The 27267-nt window shown below is 40.2% G+C and overlaps 1 protein-coding gene across 1 annotated transcript in view; it reads left to right on the plus strand.

Annotated features, from left to right (window-relative positions):
- frem1a (Fras1 related extracellular matrix 1a) overlaps positions 1–27267 on the plus strand; it is a 68756-nt gene that overhangs the window by 12132 nt on the left and 29357 nt on the right. The window contains exons 3-18 of the mRNA XM_050066935.1: positions 4120–4214; positions 4294–4604; positions 7452–7648; positions 8106–8429; positions 8516–8624; positions 9098–9229; positions 11441–11785; positions 11877–12019; positions 13569–13765; positions 13858–13948; positions 14724–14891; positions 14975–15183; positions 20718–20811; positions 20930–21182; positions 24146–24349; positions 24743–24928. Of these exons, the coding sequence (XP_049922892.1) occupies positions 4120–4214; positions 4294–4604; positions 7452–7648; positions 8106–8429; positions 8516–8624; positions 9098–9229; positions 11441–11785; positions 11877–12019; positions 13569–13765; positions 13858–13948; positions 14724–14891; positions 14975–15183; positions 20718–20811; positions 20930–21182; positions 24146–24349; positions 24743–24928 (3058 nt within the window). The remainder of the gene's footprint in view (positions 1–4119; positions 4215–4293; positions 4605–7451; positions 7649–8105; positions 8430–8515; positions 8625–9097; positions 9230–11440; positions 11786–11876; positions 12020–13568; positions 13766–13857; positions 13949–14723; positions 14892–14974; positions 15184–20717; positions 20812–20929; positions 21183–24145; positions 24350–24742; positions 24929–27267) is intronic.

A 27267-nucleotide genomic window follows, 5' to 3' on the forward strand; every position in this document is an offset into this window, starting at 1 on the left:
CGATTAGATCATTCTGATTAATGACTGACCATTAAGACGTGTTTCTGATAAATATTTTAATGTGCACAATAATAACCTTTCACAATGTAATCATATTTTTATTTGTTATCTTTTGCATATGTGTGGCTGCTCCGTGTGTGTGAGCAGAGTGCACGCGTGTTGTGTACCCGCCTAGAGACGCATATTACTAACTTGTTTAACAGCGAAATACTGCGTTGTTGACTTTAGACCAGGTTTTTGTTGGTCACTGGCGCATTTGCTTTTTACATCATCTAACTAGCAACGCGCCATGACTGCGCCTGACCACTCCTCATTTTTAGACCAACACACCCAGAGACGCGTAAGTTCATTTGCTAGTTAGACGACGAGGGCGCAGGGCGTGAAAATGACAACTGCGCCTGCATCTAAATAGCAATGACACTTGCGACATGGATTATGCGCCCTCCGCCGTCCGCTTTAGACCATCTAAATAGGGCCCTAAGAGAGACACAGAGCTGCTGCTCTGTTTAATCTGTCTGTTAATTAGTCTACAGTGAGACCTCAGTCTATATGTTGAACGAGCTACGCTAAATCAGTCTGTGACATGAATGAAATTAGTTCAGAAGCACACGTTGCGCTGAATTTGTAGGAGACAGCTGCTTGATTGGGTCAGGTGAGCACTTGTTTGTTAGTTCATTTGTGAGGTGGATCATTGCTGTTGTTCTTGGTAGTTATAGTCCATTGTATGATACTGACACAGCGCCTGGATGCAGGCGACAGATGTGTTTAAGAAATGCAGGGAAAAAACAGACAATTCAAAACAAGGCGTGTATAACGTAAACGAGTATCTTTCACTCCTTCCCTCCCTCGGCTTCTCTGTTGATGACGTAAATAAGATTAATAGCTTAAATGACTAAAAATATTTAAATCATTTTCCAGCACTAGATTCATTTGAAAGGCCATGGAAAAATACTTTTTTTTCCAAAACTGCAATGGATTTAGACCTACTTGATAATTTAATACTCATGTTATAGTTTTGTGTCCTGTGCTGCAGACCTTTAAACCCCCTTAGCTCCAGTACTGTGTGCAAAACGTTAATGTACAGCCCTGCTATTTAATTCATATCATTCTTAATTTACATGTTGTGCAGCTGTATATTTTCAAACGGGAAAAAAATCCCTGTCAATTTCTTTGAACACAGTCCGCTTTTATAAGAGTGCTTGTGACATCTCAAATGTGGCTTTAACTTGGAACTGAACATGGAGCTCATTTTGCCAAAAACACTAAGGTATATATTGTGTATCGCCATTCAGCTTGATACATGTGTTTGGGAAGTACTGAGCATACAACTGGATAAATGAGACATGGATTATACTGCACGAGTTGCTTGAGTGTTTGCAAATGGTTGCTTATTGTTAAACCCTGGACCCCTGTGACTTCAATTATGAAGAATGTTCACCTTTTTTGAAATCTCTGTTCAACATGGAGGCAAATATGCACTCATTGCGAATTCAAGGTAACATGCACTGAGTAATAGTATACCTAATATACAAATGGCAATTTAGCAGGTGAAGTATTCTTTTAAAAGTCATAAAAACTACAGTTTAGGACTAAACTTGAAACATTCACGTTGCCATTAGCAGGCCCTGTGAGTTATGAGTTTAGTTATACTGTATATTAGCTTTATATATAAGCTGGCAAAAATCAAGCCATTTACCCCAATTCAGTTCAATTCTTTTCTTTTCTTTTTCCTTCTTTCTTACTTTTAGTTTAATTTTCTGGCATGTACATGTTTTTTCACAAAACACAAAAAAATTGCAACCCCAGCTTATAATTTGTAAGCTATGTAATAAGGAATTACAAAGTCATTATTGGTCATATGTAACATCCAAATCAGAGTTAATCAAAAACAATTCATTTAGTAAATGGTCAGTGTTCAGATTTACAAATCTAATATGTTGGACTGGTTAGTAGATGATTAGTAGTCTGTTCTCGAATCGTTTATCATCATCTGCCAAACAGTCTTTGATTTAGAACAAGGTTGAAAATACTTGTTAGATGTTAATTAACTGATTGTTTGTTCCAGTAAAGCTTTGTATTTCCACATCAGTGGTTTCCTAACATCTTCCTTGTAAGATTCTTGGAAATGTAATATGTATGTACTGTAAACAACATATCCTCATACAGTGGTTCATATGATATTTATCGAATTGGCGGCCCACAAATGATGTTGCATACTCATAAAGTTACATAGATTATGGTTAGGCAAGTAATGTTATTTTGGTTAGGTTTTAGAAAAGACACATTGTGACGATGCAGGCCTACCTTAAAATAACTCAAAGTTCACTTGGTTTCACATGGTTCCACATATCAGTCTCTTGGGGGAGAATCTCCTGGGGAACAGTCCTGTGTTTTTTGACCCATGCACCTCCCCAACCTGCATGGACTTTCGGTTGACTAGCTTCTTTATTTCCGTTAGCACATTGACATGACCACAGCCTGAGTTATACACGAATTTCTGGCTCATAATTATGTGGGTTATATACGAATTGATGTGCCTTTCTGTTCATAGGCTTATGTACAAACAATGCAAGACAACAGCCTAATGAAATTTAGTTTTAATTATAAGGAAAATAGATATGTCCTAAGTAGTCCTAAGTAAAGTTCAACTACAGCCCAAGAAAATATTAATTAATTATTCATTTGGAAACAGTGTTCTCCAAATATATTGAATTGTATTTTTGCCTGGGGAAATGACATATTTCATGTTCAGCTGACCTGCTGTTTTCTGACAATGACTGTCCAGGTCATACTAGCAATGAATTGCAATTTGAAATTTGGATGTAATGTCTCTGTTTTCACCACAATTAGTACCAAATTACAAAGCTGTACAAACTCATTGGAATTATTAATATTATTATTATTTGGAATTTACAGACCTGCAAAATGAATTATTACATTAGTTCCTGAATATTTATTAATTCATTGGCAGACAACCTGTGAGTGTACTGTAGAATAGTTTAAATCTGTTGTTAAATCTCAAATCTCGTCTTAAATCTTTTACCATATGGTTTCGTAATACCAAGATGTTAGATGATATTTTTAATCTAGATTAACCAAAAATCTGATTTTGTCTTCCAGTTTTAATATAATGAAAACTGGAATCAGAAACACTCTTCACCAGTGGCACAGATGGAAGTCTGCACCTCGTTTATCGTCCACAGAATATGGTTGCATGCCGACATTTTGCTAAAGTGTTAAAACAAGACAATATACTTTGTAATAAGATTCTTCCTCTTACAAATGAAAAGCTAAATTAGAAAGCAATACAATGCAAACTTACAACCTTCACTGAAACTCAGATGTTGCGTTGCTATAGTCTAACTTGGCCTGGTATGACCAGTAGCTTATGGTGGTTAATGTTAGCAAATTTACAAGGGCCTATAAATTGCTGTGTAAGTTATATTAGTGATTCTGACTGCTGACTCGGTAATACTTGTGCTACTATACTACCTTCTTGGCAGTTATCATAATTTTCAGCAAAAGTTAGATAGTCTTGTTCAGTTTGAACATTTAAATTAGCTAAGCAATGTCCAGGTACACTGCAAATTATTTCCAGGAAGTTACAATATGTAGCTACCTGTAATATTTCCACAGTAAATTACATTATTATAACTTCACAGGCTTTTACTGGGATATTCAACTAAATTCAGAATTGTATTGTGAAATTCATGCAGGTAAATATACAGTGAAATTCAGTAATTCCATGGGAGCATACTGTAAAATCACAGTAATGAAATGTAAATAAACTGTGAAGTTACAGTTAAATTAAATAATTTACGGGAACATACTGTTATATTAGTAATGTAATTGGCTCTAATTGCGAGTTTACAGTTAAACATAGTAATTTTACAGGAGCATACTGCTAAATCACAGTAATATACAAGCATAACCACTGTGAGATTACAACAACAATTTGCTGTAACAATGAACAGTGATTTCCTGTGAAAGTAATGCAACTACTAGTCAGTAATTTACTGTAAATGTACAGTCAAACATTTTACAGTGTAGTTATGCATACTTTAGTCCTGACTCACTCATTATATTGGATAATTCAGTTTTTTCCCTTTATTTGTTCAGGTATTTGACTGCCACTATCTGGCTGATACGGTAAAGTACATCCATAACGGCTGTCCATTGTTAAAGGAGGACACTGTCAAGCTTCGACTGTACAGGTACAACACATGCTTGTTGTCTTCATTTCCTGTTCTTGCTGGTGTGGCAGTATGATCATATTATGTTTTTTCTGACCAGGTTCACAGAGACAGAGACATACATGGAGGTGTTTTCTTTCCGTGTCGACATTATGGAACCTGAATGCAGCATCATAAAGCTGGGGCCCAAAGCCCTGGAGGTTCCTGAATTCTACGGCCTCTCTGGTGCTGTGGATGGCAACGTGGTGTCCTTCCACTATGAGCAGAGGTCAAGCCTGGAGTGTAGCATCCATCTGAGTAGCCATGACACCCACCTGCCAGCCCACGGCCAGCTGGTCACTGGAGAGCCAGAGAAAGCTATGACAAGAGGGGATGAGCCAGAAAGCTTTATCCACCTACGCCAGCAGCTAGGTAACCTGTGAGACTGACTGACAGCTGACGATGGCAAATCCCCCGTCATGAGCTTATTCTCAAGAAAATAAGGGAAAAAAATCCAACAAACAAATTTGACCCTAAAATAAGACTTACATCACGAATAGCTGCATAATGTATAGGAGTGTTAAAAGAGAATTTTGTCCTTTAAGTCGTAATTTGTGGTAACAATAGCCTAAGAATTTTTCAGAAGATCAAACAATTAAAAATTAAAGCCCCTATGATTTTTTGTGGGACTATGACATCTTTTAAATTATTCTGATGGCATACAATTTAGTTGTGCCTCCCATGGCAGACGGCATTTTGCTTTTGGGTTGTATGAACGTATGTGTATGTACTTCTGTTCGTCTGTGTGTCTGTCCATGTATCCATCTGTCCCATTCTCGTGAATGCAATATCTTAAAAACACCTTTAATTCGGCACAAACATCAAGAAGGAACTGATCAGACTTCTGTGGTCAGAGGTCAAAGGTCAAGGTTACTGTGATGTTTGTCTCACTCTCGGGAACGTGATATCTCAAGAGCACCTGAAGGGAACTTCTTAAAATTTGGCACAAATATCCACTTTGACTAAAGGATGAACTGATTAGATTTTGGTGGTTGAAGATCAAAGGTCAAGAACCCATGACCTTACAAAACATGTTTTTGGCTAAAACTCCAAAAATTCATGCACTAATAATGATCATGATGATGATGAAAGGATGAAGTGATGACATTTTATATCAATAAGGTCAAAGGTCAACTTCACTGCGACATCATAATGTTCTGTAAAAAAAAACATTTTCTGGCCATTATTCAATGTCATATCTCAGGAGCAGAAGGGGAGACATTTGGTCAGTCACTGAATTGGTGACACTAATCTTGGGAGCCCATCTTGAAACTGTGCTGATTGTATAGATCTTCTGTGCTGCCGGGTTGAAGATGTATGTGAAACATCCATGTTTAAGAATATGTTGCCTCCTTGCATCAACATCCATAACCTATTTCAAGCATTGCCAGCTGTCATGGCTACATATGAGTCTGGACAGACATGGATGTTAACTGTTAATGCAAATTTACTGGTAACCGGAGGCATTCAAACACAAGGCGGTAATTCTAGTTTGTGGAGATATGAGACATATGAAATTGGTGCAGTCTATGTGTTGCATTCACCCCTTTATTCTCTGCCCTGGTTAGATTCATTGGGGCGTGACTGCCTGCCAGAGGGTGTTTTTAGCCATGATTCTACAAAATACTTTTGGTATCAGAGTAGAGTTGGGCGATCTTGTCCATATCCTATCGTCCTATCGCCATCTAGTGAAATCGCCGATGAACGATGTCATCGCCCAGGGGGAGAGGGTGTCATTACCCGTCGCCGCCTGAATGACTGCGGACATTCCTCGCGGAGTCCGCTCCGCTTATAGTACGCCGGAGTATGCTTGTGTCGAGCGGGCGGAAGCGTTGACCCCCATTCTTGCTTGATGTACGAATTANCCCTCCCCCCACCCTCCGCTCTCTCACTAAGCAGCCTCCCTCTGTCTCCTCTCACTCAGCCTCATTCAGCCTCGATCTTGTCAGCATGCTCCACACACACGCTGTGTTGTTGTATTACATGCTTCATATTGCACCACACAAGTTCAATGTTAGACAGGTCTGGACTGCAGGCAGGCCAGTCTAGTACCTGCGCTCTTCTTCTAAGAAACCACGCTGCTGGAACACATGCACAATATGTTTCTTTGTCTCACTAGAATAAGCAGGGACGTCCCTGAAAAAGACGTTGTCTGGATGGCAGCATATGTTGCTCTAAAACCTATATGTACCTTTCAGCATTCATGGTGCCTTCACAGATGTGAAAGTCACCCATAATGCCTTGGCCATTAACACATCCCCACACTGGCTTTGAACTTTGTGCTGCTAACAATCTGGATGGTCCTTTTCCTCTTTAGCCCCTGAGGTTACAGCATCCATGATGGACTGGTCAGACCACAGCACACTTTTCCCCTTTGTGTCAGTCCATCTCAGACGAGCTTGGGACCAGAAAAGTTGGCTGGATATTGTTGATAGATGGCTTTCAGTTTACATGAGTCTTAACTTGCACTTGTAGACCCAGTGATGAACTGTGTTCACTGATAAAGTTTTTTTTTTAAAGTGTTCCCGACCCAATGTAGTAATATCCTTTATACAATCAGGTTGGTTTTTAATGCAGTGCTGCTTGAGAGGTCAAATTTCACGGCCATTCAGTATTGGTTTCAGCTTTGCCCCTTACGTGCAGAGATGTCTCCAGATTCTCTTAATCTTTTGATAATATTATGGATTGTAGATGGTGAAATCCCTAAATTCTCATTTGTGCATTGAACAGTGTTGTTTTTAGATTGTTGGACTTTTTGCCCATGCCTTTTAATACAAAGTGACCATCCTTGCTGACAACAACTGAGCCTTAGGAGAATGGCCCTTTATACCCAGTAGAGATATTTTAATCTGTTACCAATTAAGCTGTTTAGTTGTAAAACTTTCCAAACTCATGTTTTTTGAGAATTCCACATTTTTCACAGTCTTTTGCTGGCCCTGGTCCAACTTTTTTGGAATGTGTTGCAGACATCAATATCAAAATTAGTGTATATTTTCTAGAAAATAAAGTTTAGCAGTTGTAACAATAAATGTCTTCTCTTTATACTGTATTCAGATTTATATAGATCATAAAATATTTGCAAATTGTTTTACACAGTATCCTTGGAATCCCACAGCATTCCACTTTTCTGGAATCTGGGTTATAGATGTTACACTCAATAGGTTAAACAAGAATACAAAAAGTGATATAAAATCTCTCTATGGCTGTTTAATAATACAGATAATAAAGCCAGAGCAATGTGTAAATCCGAAGACTGCCTGAGGGGTCTGAAGCTGGTGAAGTTCACCAAAATTCCCTGTGATGACTTCTTGGTGATGGGACTGAGGTATCAGCACATAGACCCTCCATCTCCAGACATAGACTACATCGCAATCCGACTGGATCTCAAGGACACCAGGAGTGGCAGCATGTATCAGGTCATTTGGTTTTAATGCTAACAATGTTGTATTTCTTTGTTTCTTAGTACCTGCACCAACACTATGAGTTTACATGAGTGTATGTTTCAAGCTATGATACCAATTAAGATATAGCATTGTACTGGGCTGCTATTGGCTAGTTGTTGAACATTAGTGAGTTTTAACTTGAGAATGTATTGAACAACAGCATAAAATACTGGATATCCCTTGTCAGAATTAAATGAGTTTAGTAGAGTTTAACTTTTTTAAATGTAATCTATTTCTGTGTTTTGCTCACAGTTTTAGCTTATTCTTACGGCCCTCAACTTTTTAGTTCCTTTGCTTTTAAATTATTGGCACTAAATGAACTCCTGAAGAGACTCCAATATTATAAGATTTATACTATCCCTCTCCCCAAATTTGCTAAAGGAATTTTGCGAGATTAACAAAAACATGGGATTTTTTTTTCTTTATGTAGTCTGAACAGGCCTGGATTCCAGTGCGGATAGTCGATGCAATGCCCAACCAGCCACCCAAACCATCCTTCATGTCCATGTTTATCCTGGAGGTGGACCAGTTCATCCTCACTCCACTCTCCACCGCTACACTAGACACTGAAGATGAGGAAACTCCAAAACAGCTCTTGGTTTTCAACATCACCAAACCGCCTGCAGATGGCTTCATCACCCATCTGTCCGATCATACTCGCCCAGTCTCCTCCTTTACATGGCTCGATCTCAATGACATGCTCATTGGGTACCAACCTCCGAACTCCTCACATACCCAACGCAGGAATTATGAGGTACCACTTCCCACTTGCAGTATGTAAAACAATCAGTTTGATGTTGTCAGTGATTTCTGAAAAAACTTTGTAATCCTCCCCCACAGGTGGAATTTGAGGTTCATGATTTTTTCTTTGAGAAGAGCCCATCAATGACTGTCCACATGTCTGTGAGGAATGCAGACACGAATGCACCCAGGGTGTCTTGGAACATGGGTATGCTAGCATTGTCACATTGCAAGTGTGCAAAGATCTTTCAAATGTGAGGAGACAAATGAGTTGCTCATGTACTTACTTGCAGCTCAATTTATTTTACCAATGATCATTCGTAGCAATACCATCGAAACTTACTCTAAACTCTAAGTCAACTCAATACTGATATTTTTGCAAATAATTTTTAATATTAGCAAAATATTAGGATTAGCATTTTTTGCTAATATTGTTGCTAGGCATGTATGTATGAATGTAAAAATCCAATTAGCATAAATCTAAAAACTGGGTTTCACCAGAAACACTCGTATAGACACTGGAAATGATCCATGTTAAGAAGTGTAGACTGCCTCCAGAGCAGAAGTCTATGCTCTCAACACAAAAAGCTGGGCACTCCAGTATTAGAGCTCTTAACTCTCTATGAGGCTTGGCATGTATAATACACTAAGTAGTTATTCTTTAAACAATTTGTCTTATAGGTCTCAGTCTGTTAGAGGGTCAGTCTCGGCCAATAGTGTGGGAGCAGCTCCAGATTGTGGACAATGACAACCTGAATGCTGTTCGTATCATCACTGTGGATGGCCTGCAGCATGGACGGCTCACTGTCAGAGGTACTGACACAACTTCCAGAGGACACAGACAAAATTACATCGTATGACCTCTATCTGGTTACCTTAATTCCATTTTAAACTCAATCATGGTCAAATCTGTCTGGTTATGCTGCAGGTGGAAAATGTCTGTGCTCTCAGGGTCATATGTTCCCAAGTTCAATATTCTGCCTACACACATTAACCCTCCTATTGTCCCTCATTTCAAGTTGAAATATTTAATCCGTAAACTAACCTAACCTTAAACATATTTCTTAATCTTAACCTGTTTGCAGATTGCAGTAGTCAGTTACAATTAATTTAATGCATGGGGGGAATATATTTTTCGCTGAGGGATGCTGCGCTGTTGTGAGTGTGCATATGTACATGTGCTTAGCCAAGATGGCTGCCAGCTGCAGACCGCTGTTTGAGACCAGCAAACAACAAAACTGTATGTGTGTGGAAAGACAGAGAGGTGTGCTGTCTTTGCCTTAATGCGTTCCATGCAGGCATGTGGAAGGGCAGAGAGGCCTCAGACATACCGCCAAATATAATACTGCAAACAGAAATTAAGTTTTCTTTGACTAGAGTGGTCCTGACTAAAATTATGTTTCACCTGTCTCGCCTTAAGCCCAATCATGGTGTTTTTCTAACCATACTGTAGGTGGTTTCTGTGCCTAAACCTACAGCGTTGTTAAACACAAAGTTTCAATAATTCCAGTACATAATAAGGTACAAATGTTATCTGTGGTTCGCAGAAACCCACAATATGAACATTTATTCTGGCGGCTGGGTAGAGGAGTTAATGCTCAGGAAAACTGCTCAGACATACTTAAATCTATGGTCCTTTAGTCCAAAGAATGTGCACTCACTCGGCTCAGACAGATTTTCTCTCTGGACTGCATGTACTAAAAAAATCTAATATTTCCTTTTGAGTGGTGTCAGACATCCAGTCATCCGTTTGCTGAAACCCCTCATGTCCCCTTGGCATCTATAATGTTTTGTCTGCTTGCCTGCTGCTCCATCATTAGTGGCTATAAAACTCCATCCTGATGGATATGTCCCCACAGTGGAAGTCCCTCATGCCCAAGACATTTTATCAGTCTAAAAAGCAGTTCAAAAATGGTCTTGGCAAGACTCTGGTCTATTACAAATCTCCTCTCAGGTTTAGCTGACCCAGGCCCTTGCAGTTTCACCTGACCTTATGACTTTGTCACATCAGATCAGGGGAATTAATTAAATTTGCACATTGTAAACATCTTTTTCTTTCTTTCTTTCTACATTTTATTGCAGTAATACAGTAGAATCACATTGATAGAAATACAAGCATTAGGAAGAGTGTTTGTTCACACATTGAATCCAGGTGCAGATGTTGTGTCCAGGGTTATAAGATTGTAAATAAAGGAGATATGACGATTTGTAATACTCGTCATTGTCTTTGTGGTAAAGGTCACCTAATGTGCTCAGACCTTGTTTGTTCCAGACAGAAAATCTGGAGTCAGTTTTAGCTGGCATAAATAGATCATTTTTACAAATTAGAGTAGCCAGGGGTAGTGTGTCCCAGTTGAGGTGGTTCTCAATTTGCTGCCAAATTTTTAGTGTGGATATGACAGCTGGATTAGAACTGTACTGTTTCAGTTTCAATAGTTTGCCACGACACACCAGAGCCTTTAGGGAGTTGGAGTGGCAGAAATGTGATTGGAGCTGACACCAATGAGTGTCCGGAGTGAATGCCCAGAGTGCATTAGGCAGCTAGGAGGCAGGAGTCAATTGTACATGTCTCAAATAAGCTACTAACTGTTGTTGTCCAGTTTGTGATTGATCTCTGGCCCTTGCAGTCCTTGGGCAAGATACTGAATCCAAAATTACTCCCTATGTGAGTGTGTGTGAATGCTTATCTGATGAGCAGGTGGCACCTTGTATGGTAGCCTTGGCCACTAGTGTACGATTGAGTATGTGAACAGGTAAATGGCACCTGTGTTTGAGAGCTTTTAGTAGTCATTAAGACTAGATAAATGGAGTCCATTTACTATTTGCTGACAGCTAGCAAGCCAGCTAGCTTTGAGAGCTACTTTGACTGACTTCCGCTAGCATGATGTTCCTTGGTTTGCTACCATGGTCAGTTCCCTGGCTACAGTAGTTTGCTGTAGCCAGGGAACATCAAATTATTTTGATGTTTCATCAAATTATTTTTAATGAGTTCTGTTTCTTCATTATTGTTCATGTAAAATCCAGGTGGAAAGGGCTTCATGTTTACTGTCAATGACATCAAAGCAGGCGTGGTTCGCTATCACCATGATGACAGTGACTCCACCAAAGACTTTATCATCTTTCGCATTACTGACGGCCGCCATCAGACTCGACATAAGTTCCCCATCAAGATCCTGCCTAAGGACGACAGCCCGCCGTTCCTCATCACCAATATGCTGCTGGAGGTGTCTGAGGGCCAGATGACTTTACTGAGAGGCTCCACCCTCCAGGCTTCAGACATGGACTCCAGCAATGACTACATCCTCTTTAACATCACCCGCCCTCCACAGGCAGGAGAGGTCATGAAGATGCCAACATCAGGGCTCACAGGTCAGATGAATGGACTTCATTTTCTCATTTCATCCTACATGGAGTTTGTTTTTGTTTTTACCAAATCATGTTTCTGTTGGTTTTGATCCAGGTTATCCTGTCAGCCACTTTCTGCAGAAAGACCTGTCGCAGTCCATGGTTTACTATCGACACCTAGGAAACGAAGTGTTTGATGACTCCTTTGAGGTGGTGCTGTCAGATTTCCATGACCCTCCCAACTTGTCAGAGCCTCAAGTGGGTATCTCTAAAGTAATGCTTTTAAGAGAGTTAATTAAGGACAAGATGAGGGAACACCATTTCAATTTATGCTGAATGATCATGCAAAAAAGCATCAACATAATTAGCCTTTCATTACAGGTTGAATACAGTGAGGTCTACAGTTTAATCTAGCACCATCATCAGGCCAGTATTTTAATGTGTCCAATACTCAATGATCATATGACGTAGGTGCAGACGTTTCCGGTTGCCTCTCTGTCAGCTCTGCTGAATTTGTGCAAAATTTAGGCTGTTATGTCTGTTTTGCAAGTCTTGGATGTGCTTTTTGTGGCTGGCTTTGGACAGTGTTGGTGTGTGGCTGGAGGTCAGTCATCAGGATGAGGACAGTAACTCATCAGTCTGTAAACTCTCCTGCCAACTCCTAGCTAGTTAGCTGCTACATGGCCAGGGCCATGTTTACTGACGTAAACACAAGAAAACATCATGAAAATGATGGAAAAGAATAGGCCCTCGCTGAACTAGCATCCTGCTTGCCATTGTATGGGTGTTAGAAAACACACTGGAAGACCTGCGTGCCACATCCGTTTCTAACGGGATGTCAGGGACTTAAAATCCTTTGATTCACCGAAGTCCTGGAAAGTGCCAGGAGGCTTCTTTTCTATGTGCTGATCTGACAGAGCAGAGGACTCTGGCAAGAGAAGGAGAGGAGGCAGGTGCCTTTTGGTGAATAAGGACCTGGTGTGATGGTAGGAATGTGAGGTACTGTCCTGTTCCTGCTGTGGATCACTGCTGTAGAGGTGGCTGCTGTGCAGTGCTGCCTTTGTTCGGGAAAAGCAACCATTGGGATGTCTTGTTGAAGTCGAGATCTGTGGACAGTCAAACTATTCCACAACCAGAAACCACAGATTACCAGAACCATCTGGAAACATGAGCAATTCTAAAGCAGCAGCCAACAATGTAAGAAGATGTGCAAAGGACTAAATTACAGTGCACAAATTAAGGAGCTGATGGGATCACATTTCACAAGAGTTGTACCTTGTATAATTCCATGTGGCATTGATTGATGGATTGATTGATTAAATGAAATACATGCAAAACTGATGTGTGCAATTCTGTCTGATATCAGGCATGCACTAGATGAAGAGTCTGGAGATCAACAAATTCGTCCTCTGAGAACCATGACGATCTTAATCAAATGTGGCAGTCCATTCAATATTTGTCAAGACATTTCCTTAAAACCAAGACTGCCATCCTCAAGGGATGACCAAAGTTATCAGGACTCATCTTCTGGGGACCATGAATGACAGAAACAAATCTAAAGACAACCCATTCAGTAGTTGCTGAGATACTCAATTATGAACCAAGGTGGTGGAGGACTGACTGACCAACAGACATCGCCAACCCTTGAACCTTGTTGCTCACATGGAGAATAATAGTTGAAGAAATAATCCTTGGGGAAAACACCACTAGTCTTGGGTTTAATAGTACAACTTTGCAATGAAATTCTATCACAGAATTGTACTCTATATCTAATTCGGTGATCTACAATGTTGTCCTTGTGGTGCAGGTGGTGATGGTGCACATAGACCCCGTTCCAGACCAACCACCTAAAGAGGTTCCTGGTTCCAGTAGGTGTGTTGTGATCAAAGAAACAGAAGTGGTACATATAACACGGCAACAGCTTCACTTCGTAGACCAGGAGTCCCCAGACAGTGAACTTACATATACGGTTACTACTCCACCTTTCTACACTGGTCTCCACAGGTAAGTATGTCCACACCTTCAGAAAACACACTGGCCACCAAACAGTGGGAGAACATTCTGTCTGAATGATTTATTTTTGTTGTCATGAGCAGCAGTCCTGATGCTGGCAGGTTGTTCTTAGTCGACAGCATACCCAAATTCACCAAAGACTCCAACGCGCCAGTGCTGAGACTCTTCACACAGGTGATTCTTTTAATATTTATTGAGGAATAGGCCTACATCATAGGTACATGCAAGCAACATACTCCAGGGCTGAAAAATAAAGCCAACACAAAGTGCCAAAAACTGTGGTTCATCTAATGGCCACTTGAGGCTGGCTCCAAGAGTGAGTCAGAACCCACAGATCCCCCATGTTAAAATGCCCAAACTTACAGCTGATATAAACATGTCTACAACCTGGTACAAAAAATGGTATTGGTACATATAGCTAATTTGCCCCTTATTGACATCTGTACAGGGAATGAATTTTTATACAATGTACTTGTTTAAATGTTATTAAGGCTTAAAGTTATGCATAATTAAGAGTGTGGCCGCTTGAAGTGACTAGGTGGTGCCATCTGTTGACAAGTTCCTACCATGGCGACAATGTTAGTTAGGCAACATAACTATGGCGTAACCCAAGATTCATAGAGTATAGGCGGATCCGTAGCTATGTTATTATGTTTTAAGTTCATGAAAGTTAATTATAATGTTTTGGTTGCCTAAAAAAGTCTTGCTTTTGTTTGTTCTAACAGACCTTCTAAGGAGTTGGATATTTCATTTTTCTGGTCCGTACATTTTGATTTAATGGTTATAAGCCTTTTTTGTTAGCAAAAATTAGCATTAGCATTGGTATTATCATTGTTAATCATAGCTGTGAATGCACAGTGTTAACTAAGCTAGCAGCCATCCATTAAAGGTCTGTGAGAGAAACTATCTCATCCAAAATGTATCTGTACTTTTTTTTGTTTGTTTCCAGCATGCAGTGAACTTCATGAAGGTAGCCTACATGCCTCCAGTCATGGACATCGGCCCTTACCCCCAGTATATCCAGTTTGTTCTCTCTGTAACCAACCACCTGGGCAAGACAGTCACTGGGATCTGCTTTAACATAACAGTAATGCCAGTGGACAACCAGCCACCACAGGTGGATAAGAGAACTGCACCATCCTTACATAATCACTGCATGTCCATATATGTATATATGACTGTTGATTCATTCTTTTTCAGGTTTTTACCAACCATCTGACTGTGGATGAGGGAGGGGAGTGCACGCTTGGCCCTGAACACTTGCTGCTGTCAGACGTGGACTCCAAGGAAGAAGCCTTGTGGATGGAGCTTCAGAGGGAACCACAGCATGGAGCTCTGCAGCTAGATGGCCTCCCACTGAAACCAGGCCACACTTTCACTGTGCAAGACCTGAAAAGCCTTAAAGTTAGGTCAGACACCCTCTTCATTTGTTTCTTCACTTCATGTTGGATTTATGCCAAAAACTCTAAATATGAATGGAGAAAAACAATGTAGTTATAAAGAACATCCACATACATGTAAACACCTTTATCGTACACTTTCATATAACATTACTTAACTACAGTCTAAACAAAAAACATGGAATTGAACTCTCTGACACTGTGTCACTGTGAACACTAAGCTTTAAAAAAGGCTGTTGGTTTGTGTAGATTGTACAGCTGTATTTAATTAACTTGTAAGCCTGAGGACAGGTGTGGTTTTGACTCCAAGTTAAGTGATTTTTGGCCACTAGAGGGCAGAATGCACACAAACCTAATAGTTGTTAAGTTAATATGGCTATGTGTTGAGCCCAGTTCAGACCAAAGACTTGCAACGAGATGAGTGGAAACAGGCAGCTACTTGAAATGCGCAGTTAAAAACCTGCTGGTCCATACCAATGCAACTAGATGAGATGGTGTATCATCTCTATGCAACAACTCTTTTTACTTCCATTCTGATTTCCAGCTTTTCAGGCTGATTTTGTATTGGGGTTGGGCACATACACATACACTGAGCAGCAGCAGCGACCCACGGTCCGACACCGGCACACCATGAGGGCTTGGCAGGCACAGAGCACCTGCTGCAGTAAGTAAACACGCTGACCGCGGTCATTTTGACTTGTCCAGTGGACTTCACTACAAGCTGATTGGCTGTTGAAAAAGGTGATGTGCTTTACGTTCTAAAAATGGCAGCAGGTTATTTGACTGGCAGAGTTGCAGGTGACACCACCTTCTGGTTTGTGTCAAGCTCCGACCGGCCAGGTCACACCACTGCAACTTTTCTCTGCAACATTCTAAAACAGTGTTGTCACATTTGCGAATCCTTGGTCTGAGCTGGGCTTTAGCAATCAAACTGCCAGATACTTTTCTCGGGAGTCATTGGAGTCCAAAACAGAGCTAAAGGAAATATGACATTCATCAGGCTGACAGAAACAGGCTAAGAAATGCATATGTTGCTCTGTGTCTGTTATATCGGCAACTTCTTGTTAAGACATTAGCCATGTCAATTTAATAAGGTCATATCATGTCAAAGTTTTGGGTGATGTTTGGCTTGTTGTGGCGTACGGCTTCCAAGTGGCCAAAAAAGAAAAGTGCTTGGGTTAGGGTTTAGGGTGCTGGGGTTTGAGGTTAGGGTGCTTGGGTTAGGGTTACTAGGGCTGCTGACTAAAGTCACCAAGTAAATCACTGAAAGTACTGATTATATATTGTATCACTGTGTGTTCCTAAGAGCAATGTGTAAGTCTACAGATAAACATTCTTTACAAGTGTCACCAGCTGTTTTATGCCTCCATGCCCCCAGCCACCAGTTGTAACCGTAGCTGGGGGCATTATGTTTTTGTCTGTCTGTCCATCCTTCCCTCCATATGTCTCTCCATCTCTCCATTCGTCCCTCCATCCACCCCATTTTCATAAACACAGTATTTCAAAAATGTTTGCACAAACTATTACTTGGACTCACAAATGATTAGATTTCAGTGGTCAGAGGTTAAGGTCACTGAGACCTCATCTGTCTCATTCTTGTGAACGTAATATAGCTCTTTTTTCCGATTTTGCACAAATGTCTACTTGGGCTCACTGATGAACTGATTAGATTTTGGTGGTCATAGGTTAAAGGTTAAGGTCACTGTGACCTTGCATCCACCTCAGTCTTGTGAACTGGATATCTTAAGCACACCTTGAGGTAATTTCTTTAAATTTGGCACAAACTTTCACTTGGAGTCAACAATGAAATGATTAGATTTCAGTGATCAAATGTCAAGGTCACTGAGAACTTGCATCTGTCTCATTCTTGTGAATGTGATATCTTAAGAACACCTTGCAGGAATTTATTCAAATTTGAAGCAAACATCCACTTGGACGCAACAATGAACTGATTAGAATTTGGTGGTCGAAAGTCAAAGGTTAAGGCCACTGTGACCTAAAAAAAACATGTTTTTGACCATAACTCAAGAAGTTATATTATTCATATATTCAATTATGGCAATTTCACATAAATGTCTAATAGGATAAAATGATGAAATGATGAGTCACGTGAGGAAAACCTGGGAAATGGTTGCGCCTTAGATACGCTCCCGTCCTCCGCCTACAATTAATAACAATTAAACTACATAAAACCCTCCATGAAAGTTTAGTTAATGCCGTAAGTAGTCGGTACTCCTGCACAGCCCAAAGTTACACGGAGTTACACAGGTTTGAACCGCACAATGAACCAGGGAAAACGAAGTGTGCAAACTCGCTTGAAGACCCCATCTACCATGGAAGCTAACCCTGCTAGCCCCACTAGTGGCGAAGCTAGCCAGAGAAACAACATGGGGGATATCCTCGCGGAAACTGTAAAGATGAGCATGACTCTGAATAAAGTGGTGAGTGACATGTCGATGATTAAATCGGACACAGCAGAGCTCAAAAACGCAGTGAGTGCTTTGCAAACCTGGTTCAAAGAGGCGGAAAGTCGCATTGCTGATGTGGAGGATAGCAACATTAGCATGGTTAATGAAAACAAAGTGCTATAAGACAGAGAGTGGAGCAACTATGGAGCCGTGTTGATGATCAGGAAAATCGAGGGAGACGTAAAAACATTAGACTGATTGGAGTGAAAGAAGGAAAAGAAACGGGGAATGCAATGAATGACTACATAGAGAAGATACTGAACGAAGGATTGGGGCTACAGGGGGACGAGTATGAGATCGAGAGGAACCACAGAAGTGGGTGACCATGGCCAGGTGATAATCATCCAATAATCATGTAATACTGGTGAAGTTTCTACACTACATGGCTCGGCAGAAAGTTTTGACAGCTGCAAAAAAGAGAGAGGGATACAGTGGGAGACATGACGAAGGAGCGTTCCGACCTACGAAGAGGGTTCTCCCCAGTAATGAAGGCTCTGTGGAATCATCAGGTGAAACACACGTTGGCACACCCGGCAATCCTGAGGTTTACATGGAAGGGGAAGAGATTGAGCTTTACCGACCCGAAGAAGGCGGAGGTCTTTATTTGGGAGAACATTCAAAGCACGGAGAACGACTGACTGTGTGACATGAACATGAGGGAGAGTGGAGCTTTATTTCAAAGGCACGGTGGAAACGGAGACTCTCGGGCGCTGCTGTAACCGGACAGTCGGTGAGGAGCAGAAGGTATCGTCTATAGGACCTACACAGACCGGAATCACATTAAGCCCAAGGCTTACTACACTGTCATGTTCATTTTAAAGGCAGTGTTTTTTGAGTTATTGTTATTTGGTATTGTCCCTGTTCTGGGATACTGATTCTGGAGGTGTTTTTATTTTTATGATGGCAGGAGTAAGGCATTAATGTGTGTTGAAGTAGTGAGGGGCAGCGTCATGGATGAGGGTAAAGGGAGGCAAATGTATATACTCTCTAGAAGTAATGAGTAGTGGACATATCAATATAGTGACATGGAATATTAATGGCTGTAGTACACCAATTAATCGCCAAAAAAATACTCACTTATCTTAAATCTAAAGGCACAGATATTGCATATATTCAGGAAACACACTCCAGGGACCAAGATGAAGCTTTAAAAATGAAACGTGATTGGGCTCGGCCATGTCTTTCATAACTCAATATCAAGCAAGAGCTGCGGAGTTGTTATCCTCGTCAACAAAAAACTGAACTTTGTTGTACTTAATCAATTTAAAGACTCTCATGGACGGATCTTAGTAGTGGAAGCACTTATTAATGGAGTTAAAGTAGTTCTCTGCAACCTATATGCCCCAAACAGAGAAAACACATCATTTTTTCATGAGGTCAATAAAATAATGGGAGATACAGATTTCAATCAAATATTAGATGATCATCTGGATCGCAGTAAAATCAGAACAGGCACATCCCCCAGAGACCGAGCAGCTATAGATACTTTACGGGAGGAACTGGGTTTGATAGATATCTGGAGACTCATAAATCTGAAAGAACGGGAATACACATTTTATTCTCACTCTCATAGATCCTATTCACAAATAGATTTTTTTCTGGTTGCTGACTCACTTGTTGACCTAGTAATAGACTGCAATATAAGAGTTATAGCAATAACAGACCATGCACTGATCAAATTACATATAGATTTACGTTCTAATGAAGGTAAAGTTGGGAGGTGGAGACTACATACAAGTCTATTACAAGAGGAACAGTTTGCAAAAAAACTTGGTGGGGATATCAAGGTATTTTTAGATATGAACAGAGGAACAACAGAAAGATTAGCTACTGTTTGGGATGCACTCAAGGCGTTTGGGGGAAATGTATAGCTTATAGTTCATGGAAGGAAAAGGACAATGAGGAAAAAGTACAACTATTGGAAAAGGAAATAGTTTAATTCAAGAGGCATTTAGCTGAACAATACAATGAAGAATGTTTCAGGAAAATCTGTCAACTAAAATTTGAGTTTCATGAAATATATAAAAAGGCAGAGTATTCACTATTTAGGCTCAAAACAAATTTTTATGAAAAAGGTGAAACAACTGGACGATTAATGGCAAGACAACTAAAATGCCTGGATTCAAATAATACTATTGCAGCAATCACGTTTTCAAAAACTTTTATGAAGATTTGTACACATCCACGTGTTCGGCTAGTGATGAAGACTCTTCCAGAAGGTAGAGCTACCACAACTTTCTCCAGAGGAAAAGGATAGTCTGGATGCTCTCATAATGGAAGCTGAAGTTAGAATTGCAATTAAGGGTATGAAAACTGGGAAGTCACCCGGTATAGATGGCTTCCCGGTGGAGTGCATGTACTATAAGAAATATGTTGATATTCTTTGTCCATTTCTCACAGAGGTTTTCCAAGAAGCGTTTCAATATGGCTCACTCCCAGTAAGTCTTAGCAAGGCCATTATATCATTGATACACAAAAAAAGACAAGGATTCAATGGACCCAGCCAATTACAGACCCATAAGCCTAATAAATGTTGATTGCAAAATATTGTCCAACACATTAGCACTAAGATTACAAATATAACAAACAAATATATTTTTAGAATATTAAAAACTGGCCTAATGACTTGTGCACAGACGATTCTAAGGAGTTGGAAGGAGCCTTGAATTCCCACGCTGAGTGTGTGGCGAACTCAGATGATGGAAACTGTGGCATGTGAGAAAATGTTGGGGAGATTAAATTGTCAAAATGACATGACAAAAGAAAAATTGGACAGTTTTGGTGGACAGATGTGTTGAGTCGCCTACCTACCTGCCTGTCTTGTTTTTGTTTTATTTGTTTTCAGAACCCTTTTTATTCACCTCCATTCTATTTGTTTTGTCTGTTTGTACGTTTTTTTGTTTTTTTGTTTTGTTGTTTGCAATAATGAAAATTTTATTAAAAAAAACTTGATGAAGTGATGATATTTTTGGTGGTTGAAGGCCAAAGGTCAACGTTTAAAAAAAACCCAAAAAATCCCACTGTGTTTATTTCATCACTCATCAAATCTTGATTTTGACTGTCATTGTCAATCAGGTACAATCACGACAGCTCAGAAACCATAGAGGACTACATTGAATTCATTGCAACAGATGGCACCAATTCCGTCAGTTTTGTCCTGCAAGTGAAGGTAATAGAAATAGACAGCCTTATGGCTTTACACTCTTGGTCCTTCTTTGCAGTCAGATAAAGAAAAGTAAAAACAACCATTCATTGTTTTAGTAAAGTGACTTGCATGTCATCTCCAGGTGATGCCTATCAACGATGAAGTCCCTGTGTTGGTTGCTGGTTTAAAACCAGTTCTCAGCTGTGCAGAGGGACAGGAAATAGTCATCACCGCTGAGTATATCTATGCGACTGATGCTGACAGCGACAACAGCAGCCTGGCCTTCCTGATAGCGCGGCAGCCATATCATGGTGTGGTGCTCCGAAACTCAGTTGTAGTGGATCGCTTCATCCAGGCAGACATCACTGCAGGGATCATCACCTACAAACACACAGGTGAGCAACGGAGAGTGGGCTGAAAGGGTAACTTTGTTTTTTTCCAACCTGGGTCCTATTTTCCTAATCTGAACAACAAGTTTTGAAATTGTTCCAGTATTGAGTGACTCCACTGCAGCCAGCAGTGACAAAACAGGCTGCAATGTAATCCCTGTGGTCAATTGAGCAGCATCAATGTACATCCATTAAAAGTGTTTGTTTTTGCCACTGACAGGCTCAGATTGTTGCTGTGTCTGTCAAAGTTATGGAAAGGATCCCTATAAAGATAGACCTCTTTTTTAAGGAGTAAGATCCTTTTGGTTCAACCAGTAACGGCCCAAAATCGCAATCGCCAAACGTACCAAACTCCATCGAAGTAAACAGTAATTTTATCATTGTAAAACACACTTCAGTCAAAGTCAACAGAAGAAAATCAAAACTCACAAAAGGCACCTTGGTTTGTCTCTCCATTGTTCCAACAATCACCAACTCTGGTTTGGTGGAAATAAACCCTCAAGTCACCCAGTAAGATATGAAAATATGCTGGCTTTATAAACACTAAAATTACTGTTCATTTGAATGAAGTCAGGTGTCTTTGGTGATTGCTATTTCAGGGCTTTTTCTGGTTAGACAAAAATTGTTTTACTCTTTACTCTTTACTCTTTAACAAGGTTGACCTCTGTAGGATCATTTTCATAATGTTGTCAGACAGTTAGAGTAATAATCTAAGCCTTTCAGCGGCGAAAACAAACTCTTTTAGTGGAAGTTAATTAATTAAGCAATATCACACGAGAGGGAGTGATGTTGTACTGTATATCATCACGGCTGTGATTCGGTCATAGACAATCACAGCTGTGACGATATACAGTACAACATCACGACTTCGAGTATGATATTGCTTTTATACAACAGTTCAACAACAGCTTAAACAGCAATGCTGAGTAAGGAAATGTTAACAAAAGGTGATGAAATAAGTTATTTAAGTATGTTATGTAGCTCCGCAATAAAAAAACAGTTCCCCCAGTCTGTTGCCAGGCAACACAGCACACACGCCAGGAACTCACAAGCTACTTTGTATTTACATTGATCTGCAACTGTGTAACTTCGGCCACTTCGGTGGATGAAACGTTGATTAATTCAAATGTAATTTTGGGGAAAATATCCATCTTCTTGGTGTAACGCTATAGTGTCAGTTTGCGTCAATGTAGCGAGTGTGACAGTTGGTTAATTAATGGTTGTATTTATATTTATAACACCTGTGAGTGGAGTGATTTTACTGTTACATGTCCCAGTGATGTTGTACTCTTTATCAGCACTCATGGAATGCCTCTCGTTCAATCAAATTACTCGGTCGGAACTAATTGTTGTATAATACTGCTCAATTACCAACAAGGATAGAACCCATTTTGCTTCTGCTGGCTGCAGCAGTCTCTCTCAATACTGTACTTCAAAACTTGTTGTTCCCATCAGTCACTTAGACTCAAAAACATGGGAAAATAGGGGTCTGGTTGGAAAGTACCATAGTTACCCTTTAACGTCTATGTTCTGGGACCAATTGACAGCATAACCACTGTCTTTGGGCTCAGGCATTGCTGAATTAATATAGGTTTGTTAATTAAGCAACATTACTTCAGTGATGCATGCAGACCTCAGCACAAGCACCTCGGTCCTGACTGCATGACTATTGTGCCACAAATGACGTTAAAGCACACTGGCTGGTGTAATATTGCTATTATACAACTATTACTGACAAAATAAAATGTACAATCAAAATGTATTCATGCTGAGGGGCAATTAAGTCTAAAAAAAAACAACGTTTTGCAACTGTTGTCTTCACTTCCATGGAAATATTGACTAATAACTGTGAAAGAATGAGTCATGTTAGTAGAGTCCTATTTGTAATGAAACCTAGTTTACTACTCCAGCAAGTAGGTCGAACCATAGTAAAGACCAAAGATCTTTTTCCCAAACTAAATAAAAAAACCATACAAGGCACACTCCTTCATTAATGGGGCGGTCAAGCAGCAACCAACACCATAAACACCATCTGGACTGACGTGCTGACGTATTGCGGTAAGCGAGTTGTGTCATTTCCGGTGTTTCTGTGACNATAAATAATATGAATTAATTAAAGAAGTTGATTTAATGAATACTAAGACTACCTCATTTAATCCGATGAATCACTTAGCCTTTATAAGTATGTTGGAGAATTTGTGGTTAAGTTAAAGTTCTGAGATTGTTTTATTTAAGGTAATGTTTCTATAAATGTTACCATAACAGTTGCAAGAAACAGACTATAGTAAGCATTTGTCAAGTCATTTGTTTATAAGATATCCTAATAACCCATTTTAGATGGCTTTTGCTTAGCAGATTTTCCAGGTCATTTGAAATAAACAACAAAAAATGTGTCAGATATATTAGTTTAATACATGTTTACCAGTGTGTTTCTATTTACATATTAGGCTATATAATATGTCAGGATTGTGAAGAGTTTTTCTATACATTTTAAGCCCATAAACATGAACACATACAGCGTGTGTGTGTCCAGTATGTACCAAAGCAACAGCAACAGTAACCATATATTACTGATCTATTGCTGTCACCCACCTGCATTATTCACTTATGAATCAGGATTGGGTGACATCCAAGTTTGCTTTACATTTTAACTGCACGTTATTTATCCATCTTCATGGGCTGATATGCATTTTTATGGTGTATTCCTGTTATAAAGTAAATAGGAAAAAAATGGAATTGCTGATTTGTTTTTTTAAGCTACTTGTGATTTTTGCCTTCGTTTGATGGGAGCTTATAGTTGCTCCATTCTTTGTATTAAGCAGTATGGTTGAGCTCATTGTCAGCATTCAGAGCTCTACATGCATATCACCTGGGCAGTAAAGTTAATATCTTGGAGAGATAAACAGGTACAACACAACACAGTACAGTAGGGACTGTCTCTCAAAGTACTTTGTATATTGTTTTTGTAGGACTAGAGATCGGACTCACTCCTCGCCATGACACCATCACCTTTGTTATTTCTGACGGAGAAACAGAAAACTCTCCTCTATGCTGCGTTGAAGAAAATCCCTTCAGGACCAGAGACATGACTCGGCTTCGGGACAGTCTGCCTGTGTATGACCTCCACATCACAGTGTTTCCAGTCGACAGCCAACCACCTTCTCTAACAACAGGTGGGCTGTTTGTAAGTCAAATGGTGCCCTGAGAACCAGCTTTGAACTATAATGTACCATACAAGTACATACATTTTACAAAATAACATACTCAAACTTCAGATATGTGTATTTCCTGCAAAGTTCAGTTTAACATGTCTACCATGGGAAAGGTCAATAAGCACAATGGTTTTTAAAAATGACAACATGGATATCTGTTTATATATGTTTATATTTTATGAACAAACAAAATTAATTTGATTTATGTGACATAATTAACTTACAATTTGAAGTTAAAAAAGAAGTAAGCAGCAGGGCAGGAATTTCACAGCTGCCCTCTACGTGCCTACAGTAATACTATGTTATTAGTGTAAGCATGGTGTTTAAGCATGATTTACCTTTTTTTGTTTGTAGGAGACATCTTTACGGTGGATGAAGGTGGGTCTGCCCCGATCACTGCATCTCATTTGAAGGCCTCAGACGTGGACACTGTCCTGGACAAACTGGTGGTCAGTCTGATATCTCCACCCCAGTTTGGCTACATTGAAAATGTCCTGCCCAGTCCTGGCTTTGAGAAAAGCAACACAGGCATAAGCATAGGTAAGCATTATCATTAGATAGGGGAAACAAAACACAATATGTCATGTGTTTTTATGCTTTTGCGCCAGGGATAGCCGTAACCTGAGGTATTATGTTTTCTATTGTCTGTCCATCTGTCGGTCCATCTGTCTCATTCTCATGAACACAATATCTCAATAATGTCTTGAGGGATTTTCTTCAAATTTCGCACAAATGTCAACCGTAAGGCAGATTTATACTCATGTGTCAGCCCTATGCAGAGCCTTCGACGTAGCCTACACACGTGGCTTACGCCGTTGTCAGCATTTATACTTCTGCGGTGGTGTGTCTGTGTCACTCTGCAGTTACACTTCCAAAACACTGGGGGTGGGGTTTCTGTGAAGTGCTGTAAAGTTTAGTTGATTTAATTAAGACAATTTCAAGGGCACAAATTGGCTTCATTGTAACTCACGGGATTCATAAACAAATAACTTTTCTTTTGCTGGACACATTTTCCCCACAACTACAGCATGCTAATGTTATTAGCACAAGCCTATAGTATTGTATGAATAAACCTAGCGACTGGCAGAGATTTCAATCAATCAATCAATCAATCAATTTTATTTATAAAGCCCAATATCACAAATCACAATTTACCTCACAGGGCTTTACAGCATACGACATCCCTCTGTCCTTATGACCCTCGCAGCGGATAAGGAAAAACTCCCCCAAAAAAACCCTTTAACTTTTCCTCTACTCATATGAAGCCAGGGACAACAGCAACATTCAGCAAAGGTAACGTTACAAATTCAGCTCCATTACAACTCACAAGGTTCACTGACAAAACAATTGTCTTATACTAAACACGTTATCTAAACAAATACAACATGCTAACATTATTAGCACAAGCCTACGGCATTTTACATTGTGTTAATAAGCCTAGCGACTAGCTGAGATTTCCTCTATTCATTTGAAGCCAGGATAAATCACAAACAAGAATTAATATGCTATTTTGTTGGGACATTATTGTCTTTACAATTTATTCTTTCTTATCTGTGAAATAAAAGTAAATAAAACCTTTGTTTCCATTGAGGGAAAAGGTTTTCAGCTTACAAAAATAGACAGAAGGTGCACATCAGGCTACAGCTTTTCCAATAGGTACAGCATCGTTTCAATGCTGGAATATGCTGCTTTAGACTGTAGGAATAACTGATTGGATTTTCGGGTCATAGGTCAAAGGCTAAGGTTACTGGGACGTAATCGATCTCATAGAGGGTTAACTCAACTCATAGATATCACGAGAATGCCTTGAGGGATTTGTTCCCCAGACTCAAGGATTATCTAATTCCATTTTGGTGGTCAAGGTCAAGGTGGTCAAGGTCACTGTGACCTTGTGTGTCCGATTCTTGTCAATGCGATATCTCTAGAACACCTGGAGGGATTTCTTCAAATTTGGCACAAACATCCTCTTGGACTCAAGGATGAACTTATTAGACTTTGTGGTCAAAGGTCAAGGTCAGTGTGACCATACCTCCATCTCATTTTATGAACGTAATATCTCAAGAAGGCCTTGAGGGAATTTCCCCAAATTCAAATGATTCTAACTGGTTGTTAGAAAATCAGTAGACTCACAAGTCAGTCTTTAGACGCTTTGCTTAACTAAAGACTGATGACTTTCTCCCTGATTTTGTGTTTAGATGGGCGGATACAATTTCAGAGTTTAAAAAACTCCCTACGTTGCAGAACCAATAGTAAATCTGCAGGGCGGTCCTTCGGTGGCTCGCTGAACTCTTGTGCTTGTAAACATAGTCCTACTAGAAACACGTGTAGCTGGGGGTGGGCGGTATACCGGTTTGTACCGAAAACCGGTATTTATTTTCATTATGATATGAATTTTTCATGTACCGCAATACCGGTGAATAGCCCAAACAACGTCCGGAACGTGCGCGGCGGGAAAGTGTTTCAGCGGGGACCCATTTCACCGCTGCACACCACAGGCACTCTTGAGCGGGTGAGAGTGAGAGCACAGAAAAGTTTAGAGGCGAGAATGGCTGCCGGAGAGAGTCCTGAAAGCAAAGCAACTGTACACGATGACCCAGAAGAACTCATACCAAAGAGAGCAGTGTTTCCCCTATATGCAACTAGCAGCGGCGCACCGCCGTTTACAATTCCCCTCTGCCCTCTGTATCGCGCACGGCGGAGTTTCGCCCCGATGCGCACACACACATACACACACACACACAGACAAAGCGCACACACACAGGTGAGCACACTAGAGCACAGCTCAGGACGCATTTTCCTGACCGAAGACGACCCGTCCCGAGTCCGAGACAGTTATGGCCAGGCTCCACCGGGCACGTCAGCGGCGCGACACGTCTGCA

This window comes from Epinephelus moara, chromosome 17 (genome assembly GCF_006386435.1).
Source record: "Epinephelus moara isolate mb chromosome 17, YSFRI_EMoa_1.0, whole genome shotgun sequence".
NCBI lineage: Eukaryota > Metazoa > Chordata > Actinopteri > Perciformes > Serranidae > Epinephelus > Epinephelus moara.